General features: G+C 42.6%; 1 protein-coding gene across 1 annotated transcript in view; it reads right to left on the reverse strand.

Annotated features, from left to right (window-relative positions):
- Positions 1-3,054, reverse strand: part of LOC138368968 (phospholipid scramblase-like) — a 39,811-nt gene extending 36,757 nt beyond the window's left edge. Inside the window, exon 1 of the mRNA XM_069331699.1 lies at positions 3,012-3,054. Within this exon, the coding sequence (XP_069187800.1) occupies positions 3,012-3,054 (43 nt within the window). The remainder of the gene's footprint in view (positions 1-3,011) is intronic.
- Positions 3,055-8,841: the final 5,787 nt, after the last annotated feature.

The raw sequence follows: 8,841 nt of genomic DNA on the forward strand, positions 1-8,841 counted from the left end.
CCCTTCCTTTCCCTATTCTCAACATATATTATTAAAAATCTCTCTTAGATTTTTTTTATTAATACACGAGGTACATGTGCATTAGTGCAGCTACCCTAGACTATCTGAAGTGGAGTACAGTGTGTCAAAAAAAAGAGCTAAATTCGTGATGCTAAAAATCCCCATCACACAGGATGGTTAGTCATACAGAGGCATGTGATAAGCGGTCTGCACTGGCAGACTCCGGATGCATTTTGAGGATATCATCAACACAAGATTGAATAAGACAGGAGTGGTAATACAAGTCCCCATCTCGCAGGATGGTTAATCATACAGAGCCATGTGTTTAGTAGCCTGCACAGGCAAATTTTGGGTACACTGTGAGGATATCTTCAAGAATACGAGAGTGAATAAAGTAATTGCAGAGCTCCAGGTACCTCATGCCAACTGGTCTGAAAGGTCTAATAACTGGGCATTCAGTGATGTAGTGCGGGAGATCGTGCCGTAGTTCCTGCTCACAGAGTTTGCAACTGGAGTGCTCAGGATTGGGAGACCCGTCACCTGCAGCCACCTGCCACAGGTAACGGTAACCCAACCTGATCCTTGCAACCACTGTGTCGCACAGTCTAGTGGACGTTTTGTGCTGCCCATAGATATAGGTTTCAGATCTGAACAAATCATAGCTTTTTATACTCGTACTTTCAGGTCGTTGGAAGTCAGTAAGTTCTTTTTTATCAGATCTGAGTGTTTGGACCAATACAGTTTTGACAGCAGAGATGGGGATACCTAGATCTAATTCAACTTCAAACTTGTTACACGCTAATTTGGCTGCAATGTCTGTCTCATTATGATGGGTTATATTTATGTGTGAAGGTATCCATACAAAGGAGATTCGAGACCCTTTACTCTGTGCATCAATTAGGTCATTTATAATTGGGAGTATGAGGTTCTTGCTGTCGATCTTCCAAGAGAAGTTTTCGATTGCTTGAAGAGCAGACTTTGAATCGCAGAATATTATTCCTCCTCCAATGTTTTTTAATGTTCTGGTAGCTAGGTGTAATGCTGCTAGTTCTGCTTGTGTGGAGGTCAGCCAGTTGTTTAACCTGACACTGACAGTCTTTGTGCAAATATTATTTCTACAAAACCTACATGCCGCTGCAGTCCGTCCAGTAGAAGACTGGACTGAGCCGTCGGTGTAGACACAGTGCTCGTGAGATCTTAAATTCTCGATGGAGGAAGTAATTGTTTCGAGTGTGACAGCTTTGAGAAGAGCAAGATTCTCATTGTCTTTCTTGGTGACAGGTGTGTATGATACTTGAATGGTGGGGTACAGATAAAGAGGAATATCAGAGACAGGTAGATTGCACTTAAAAGGAATGTTAAGTTTAATGAGATTGTAAGCATTGTTGCTCAGCCAATTATCATAAAAGGAGTGAGTTGGTATGTCGGCACCAGTCAAAAGGGTGTTAACAGCACTAAATAATTTGTCTCTGAGCAATGCAGGAGATGTAGGATCTCTCATGACTTTAAGGCAAAAGGTCGTGTTAACTTGCATTATTCTCTCTAGTATGGTTGGAAGCTTTAGTTCTTCCCTCATGTTGATGATTCTTGTGCATCTTGGGGCACCAAGAATTATCCTCATGGCCTCATTCTGTACTACTTTAAGTTTGTCCAACACAGAGGAGGGGAAATTAATTAAGTGCAGAGCATTATAATCAACGAGAGATCTAACAAACATCATATAGAATAGTCTAGCATATTTAATATTGATACCAATATTCTTACCAGTAAGTGTTCTCAATGGTTTTAGTCTTTCTTTTAACCTACGGTGTAGATCATTTACAATGTCACTGTTAATACCAACTCCAAGGTATTTGTGCTGCCCACACGTCTCAATGTTCTGGCTGTTGACCTTGAAAGCTATAGGGACATGAGTTTTCTCTCGGGGATGGAGAACTCTGGATTTAGTTATAGAGATAACAAGACCACATTCAATGCTTTTAGCAGCGAGTGAATCCAGTAGAGCTTGCAGTCTAGTTTGGGTGTTTGCAACAATGCATATATCATCGGCATAACAGATGACGGCTTCGTCAGGTAGTGTAGGAAGTATTTATTTGTTTTTTGTTTTTTTTATTAAGATATGAGGTACATGTGCATTAGTGCAGCTACCCTAGACTATATGAAGTGGAGTACAGTGTGTCAAAAAAGCTAACTAGGTGATGCTAAAAAATCCCCATCACACAGGATGGTTAGTCATACAGAGGCATGTGGTAAGCGGTCTGCACTGGCAGACTCCGGATGCATTTTGAGGATATCAACAACACAAGATTGAATAAGGCAGCAGTGGTAATACAAGTCCCCATCTCGCAGGATGGTTAGTCATACAGGGCCATGTGTTTAATAGCCTGCACTGACAAATTTTGGGTATACTGTGAGGATATCTTCAAGAATACGAGAGTGAATACAGTAATTGCAAAGCTCCAGGTACCTCATGCCAACTGGTCTGAAAGGTCTAATAACTGGGCATTCAGTGATGTAGTGCGGGAGATCATGCCGTAGTTCCTGCTCACAGAGTTTGCAACTGGAGTGCTCAGGATTGGGAGACCCGTCACCTGCAGCCACCTGCCACAGGTAACGGTAACCCAACCTGATCCTGGCAACCACTGTGTCGCACAGTCTAGTGTACGCACAGTCTCACCTGTACTCACCCAATGGGTGAGTACAGGTGAGTCTGTGAGTACAGGAACACCTAGTACCCAATGGGTGAGTACAGGTGAGTCTGTGAGTACAGGAACACCTAGTACCAAATGGGTGAGTACAGGTGAGTCTGAGAGTACAGACAGACAGACAGACAGTCAGGCATTATCTCTAAAAGATGGAGATATATAAGTGTTAAAACTTGAGTAACGATTTTATGAAGCTTAAAGGTAATCTTTAGTGTTGAATTGCCTTTGTGACCCCTCCCCCCGAGTCATGGGTATGGGGTGCATAATGAATGACTACACTAGCTGTGCTCCTGTGAGAATACTTACCAATCGGGGAAGAGTCATCAAGTTTCTGTGGGTCCCCTCCCATGTTGGGGATCTCATCCCATGTTGGAATATGTGGGAATGAACGAGCATATGTGCTGGCTGCTGAAGGCGCTGAAGGAGACCATATTGAATACTTCATACCCAAGACTCAACTACAAATTAGAGGTATTATCAGGCAACATCACCGTGACAAGGTAACTGAGGAAAGGAGGATAGAAGCACAAACCAGTGAATCTGTACGATGGTACAACATGGTTGCAGCTGGCAATCCCAATCACTATGGCTGAAGAGGAGGAGGACGAGGGAGAGAATCAGTAATAGCGAGAATCCGTCTTGGATACAAATATCCATGGAGATTTGGAATGGAAACAACAGTTGATCAGCGAAGTTGCAGAATCTGTGGTGAGAGTGATGGACACCGCCTTGACCACTATCTACGTGAATGTGAACACCTGAGAGACATTAGGAATAACTGTAGAATAATAAACCCCACATTGTTTGAGTTAGGAAAACACTATTTGTCAAATATTGATACTGATCTTAAAAGATTTCTCCATTTTGCACCCGCAAGATAACGTAAGCTTTTAAGGGTTGATAAATGTTAATCTTCTTGTTTGAGGAGCTGTTCACTTGAGACAGTTAAGCAAGTCCCAGCTGTGTCTGGGTACAAGTGACAGGATGAACAACCCAGCGGGTTTTCTTCCTATTGGGGAGTGTTGTACATTCTGCTATGGCGGTGTGTCCACTCACAAGATGAGTGGCGCTGCCCAATAAACTCGCCCCTCAGGGAAAAATTAAAAAAAAAAATTTTGTGCTCCTGGTACTTAGAAAGTATCTTTTAGATACTAGTAGCTCCTTGTACCTCCACTTGTGTACACCACTTGTGTACAAGGCACCAAGCTTATCTGAGGGTGATCAGGATGGGACCCCATCGTTAAGGCGATTGTGCTCTGTGCTGGTTGGGGTGGTGGTGTAGGGTGGTAGAGGGTGGTGGTGAGGGTGGTATTAGAGGGTGGTGATAGGGTGGTGGTAGAGTGGTGGTAGGGCTGTGGTAGGGTGGTGGTAGAGGGTGGTGGTAGGGTGGTGGTAGGGCTGTGGTAGGGTGGTGGTAGAGGGTGGTGGTGAGAGGAGGGGAGTGGAGAGGGAGAGCAACAATATTTATTGGTTCTAGTGAGCCATGTTTGGTAAGGCAAGACCCGGAATATAGCAGAGGCTGGCCGTCTGGTGCTACCCTCCCCCATAGTTACACCCCCTGGCGCCCTCCTCCGCCCCTCACACGCTCTCACGCAAGCACACACGCTCCCACACGCTCGCACACACACGCACACACTAGGCACAAGGGGACACAGGTGGAAACTGAGTGCCCAAATGAGCCACAGAAGTATTAGAAAGAACTTTTTTAGTGTCAGAGTGGTTGACAAATGGAATGCACTAGGAAGTGATGTGGTGGAGGCTGACTCCATACACAATTTAAAGTGTGGTGGTGGTAGAGGGTGGTGGTGAGAGGAGGGGAGTGGAGAGGGAGAGCAACAACAAAAGGTATGCTGAACTCTGTAGTTACTATATGAGTACTGGAACACTTGATGATATATTGGACTTGTATCCAAAATTTACCATGTAATGTATCAATCATACAATGTATGTATGTGATGTAACTATATAACCTGAGCTTGTAAAAGCACCTTCATCACCTTCAGTGATTAAGTGCTTAATTGCACACTAGTTTCTTTATCAGCTACCTCACCCTGTCAGGGTAAATGAGACAAATGTATGTGAATGCATGTATGTGTGTATATATGTATGTGTATGTGTGTGTGTGTATGTATATGTATGGGTATAAAGCAAATATGGAAGCTGATCAGAATTACATTTCACCTTTGTGAATGTACATTAATGACACTATGTAAAAGACACATCTAATACTTTATGTAGGGCGTACGTAAATCTGTGTATCTTTGTATTTACGTATGTAGGTTAGCTTAGCATTTTAAAAGCACCGAATCACCTTCTGTGGTTGAGTGTTCAATAAACCCTTGAACTGTATGTTTAACACATCTCTAACCCTGTCCATGGAGGACAGAAGAAAATGTATATATGCTGGTTAGCATTGTAAATGTGTGGCCACGTCTGTGGTAGGAAAAAAAAAAAAAAAAAAAAAAAAAAAAAAAAAAAAAAAAAAAAAAAAAAAAAAAAAAAATTAAAGTGTAGATATGATAGAGCCCAGTAGGCTCAGGAATCTGTACACCAGTTGATTGACAGTTGAGAGGCGGGACCAAAGAGCCAAAGCTTAAACCCCGCAAGCACAATTAGGTGAGTAGATGAGTACACTCACACAATCACGGCAGGATTGATTGGGAGAACAAGGAACCGCATGGAGGCGAGGATACATGGAGAGCCAAACTACTGGAGGTGGCGACTAGAAACTTCTTAACCCAGCATGTCAGAGAACCCACAAGGATGAGAGGAAATGACAAACCAGCGAGACTCGACCTGGTCTTCACCCTGAACGACTCCGACATAAGAGAAATCAGTTTTGAGGCAACAGTAGGAATGAGCGACCACAGTGTATTGGTGTTTGAGTTCCTGATTGAAGAAGGGTTATTGAACTCGAGGAGGGATACCGAAACCAAAAGGTTAGCATACCGAAAGAGAAACTATGAGGAGATAAGAAAATTCCTAACAGATATAGTATGGGAAACAGAGCTCAGGGAAAAGATGGCCCAAGATATGATGGACTACATCACGCAGAAGTGCAAGGACGCAGCAAACAAGTTTGTCCCAGTCCAAAAGGAAAACAGTGAAAAGAAGATGAGAAACCCATGGTTTAATCAGAGATGTAGGCTAGCTAAGCAGCAAAGTAAAAGGGCATGGAGAAACTATAGGAATAACAGGACACTGGAGAGCAGAGAAAGATACCAGAATGCCAGGAATGAATATGTCAGGATGAGAAGAGAGGCAGAAAGACAATACGAAAATGACATCGCAAGCAAGGCAAAGACTCAGCCTAAATTGCTGCACAGCCACATCAGGAGAAAAACAACAGTAAAGGAACAGGTTATGAAATTAAAGATAGGGGCAGAAGGATTCACTACAAACGACAAGGAAGTGTGTGAGGAACTGAATAAGAAATTCCAAGAGGTCTTCACCTTAGAGCAAGGAGAAATCCCAGAGATAAGAGAGGGAATAGCCAACCAGGAACCACTGGAAGAGTTTGAGATTACCAGCGGGGAAGTAAGGAAGTGTTTACTAGAATTGGATGTGACAAAGGCTATAGGCCCAGATGGAATCTCCCCTTGGATACTAAAGGAAGGAGCAGAAGAACTGTGCCTCCCGCTCTCCATGGTGTATAACAAATCACTGGCAACAGGGGAACTGCCAGAAATTTGGAAAGCAGCTAACGTAGTCCCGATATACAAGAGAGTGGATTGACAGGAGGCACTGAATTACAGGCCAGTGTCCCTAACCTGCATACTATGCAAGATGATGGAGAAGATTGTGCGAAGAAAGCTAGTGGAGCACCTGGAGCAAAAGAACTTTGTAACACAGCATCAACATGGATTCAGGGATGGCAGGTCCTGCCTCACAGGGTTACTTGAATTCTACGACCAGGCAACAAAAATAAGGCAAGAAAGAGAAGGGTGGGCAGACTGCATATTTTTGGAACCAAGAACAAGTATGTTAGTGTGAGAAGAGCAGCTGAGAAAAGGTAAGAAAATGATATAGCTAATAAAGCCAAGACCAAACCAAAGCTACTACTGTCACATCAGGAGGAAGACAACAGTGAAGGAACAGGTGATGAAACTTAGGGTGGGCGAGGACAGATACACAGAGAATGACAAAGAGGTGTGTGAAGAACTCAACAAAAGGTTCCAGGAGGTCTTTACAATAGAACAGGGAGAAGTCATGGCGCAAGGAGAGGTGGCAGCAAACCAGGTGGCCTTGGAAAGGTTCGAAATTACAAGAGATGAGGTCAAGAAGCACCTATTGGAGCTGGATGTGAGAAAAGCTGTTGGGCCAGATGGAATCTCACCATGGGTATTGAAAGAGTGTGCAGGAGCACTTTGCTTGCCATTCTCCATAGTGTATAGTAGGTCACTGGAAATGGGAGACCTACCAGAAATATGGAAGACTGCTAATGTAGTACCAATATACAAAAAGGGTGACAGACAAGAGGCACTGAACTACAGGCCAGTGTTCTTAACTTGTATGCCATGCAAGGTGATGGAGAAGATTGTGAGAAAAAACCTAGTGTCGAAAAATCCGACACCATTTAATATAACATACAGACAGATAATAATTGCTGTATTGTATAAACAAGTTACCCATAGAAAATGTAACTGTAGTGGAATTACCGTCTATAGAAAACGGGATATCATCACCACATACTATTATAAATTCACCAGCTATTCTGCTGGGAATTATTCTTAAATACATTAGTCTTTGGACTTTACCATCATAAAACATTTCATATAAATTAACTTAATTATCAATATTAAAGTAGAGTAAATGTGACCCTTCTATCACTTTCTGTCATCTGGACAATGTAAACCAGGCGTCAGGGGAGAGGGAGGGGCAGCCATTGTTTATACTAAGACCACAGAGGCTCACGGGAGCAAATACGGCTCCTGTTAATTTTACTTGCACGTAGTGTTATGGAAACCAAAGGTGTACCATCTTCAACACGCTGTCAACAAATTCAAGTTAAGTGTTCTTCCGAAACCCATTTATCTTTCATTTATGGCCATTAATGTCTGGATATAGGGTGACCCGGTTAGAGCACGATATAGCCTCATACTAAAGGTAATTAAGCCAGGTCTTCATTGTTCCATGTACAGTGTTTTCTCTGATATAGCTTGTTATATATTAGGAACCTGGCTTCACAGTTAGCGCCCTTTTGACAGGTCAAGACAAGGAAGCATGCTTTGTGCATCAGTTACCAGGGTGATGGAAGCTACCTCAAAGAGGGAAAATGTGGTGTCTACATCCTGGTTATACCTGGTGTACTAAGGCCTGCTGTACAATAAGATAAGGAACCTCTTCAATGTATGTAGTCTATTACTGTAGTTTGATTGGCTGCATATAAATAAATTAAATTAATATAAACCCCCCCTAATGTGTAGAGGATCGATTTGTGAGATTATGAGATTATTGCAGAAATACAGTCCACTTATCATTATACAAATTGCTATCGAAGTATATAAATTAATGTAAATATAAATTCTATATAAATTCATATAAATTAAATAAATATAAATCTCACAGGTCGGTTCCCACACCTAGTAACACATCTGGAGAGAAGAGACTTCGTGACAACCCATCAACATGGGTTCAGGGAGGGTAAATCTTGCCTTACAGGCTTGATAGAATTCTACGATCAGGTGACACAGATTAAGCAAGAAAGAGAAGGATGGGCGGACTGCATTTTTTTGGACTGTCGGAAAGCCTTTGACACAGTACCCCATAAAAGGTTGATGCATAAGCTGGAGAAACAGGCAGAAGTAACTGGTAGGGCGCTCCAGTGGATAAAGTACCTAAGCAATAGAAAGCAGAGAGTTATAGTGAGTGGTGAGACCTCAGAATGGCGTGAAGTTATCAGTGGAGTCCCACAGGGCTCTGTGCTTGGACCTTATCCTGTTTCTGATATATGTAAATGATCTCCTAGAGGGTTTAGACTCATTCCTCTCAATGTTTGCTGACGACGCCAAAATTATGAGAAGGATTAAGACAGAGGAGGACAGCTTGAGGCTTCAAGAAGACCTGGACAAGCTGCAGGAATGGTCGAACAAATGACTGTTAGAGTTTAAGCCAAGCAAATGTAACGTAATGAAGA

This window comes from Procambarus clarkii, chromosome 26 (assembly GCF_040958095.1).
Source record: "Procambarus clarkii isolate CNS0578487 chromosome 26, FALCON_Pclarkii_2.0, whole genome shotgun sequence".
NCBI lineage: Eukaryota > Metazoa > Arthropoda > Malacostraca > Decapoda > Cambaridae > Procambarus > Procambarus clarkii.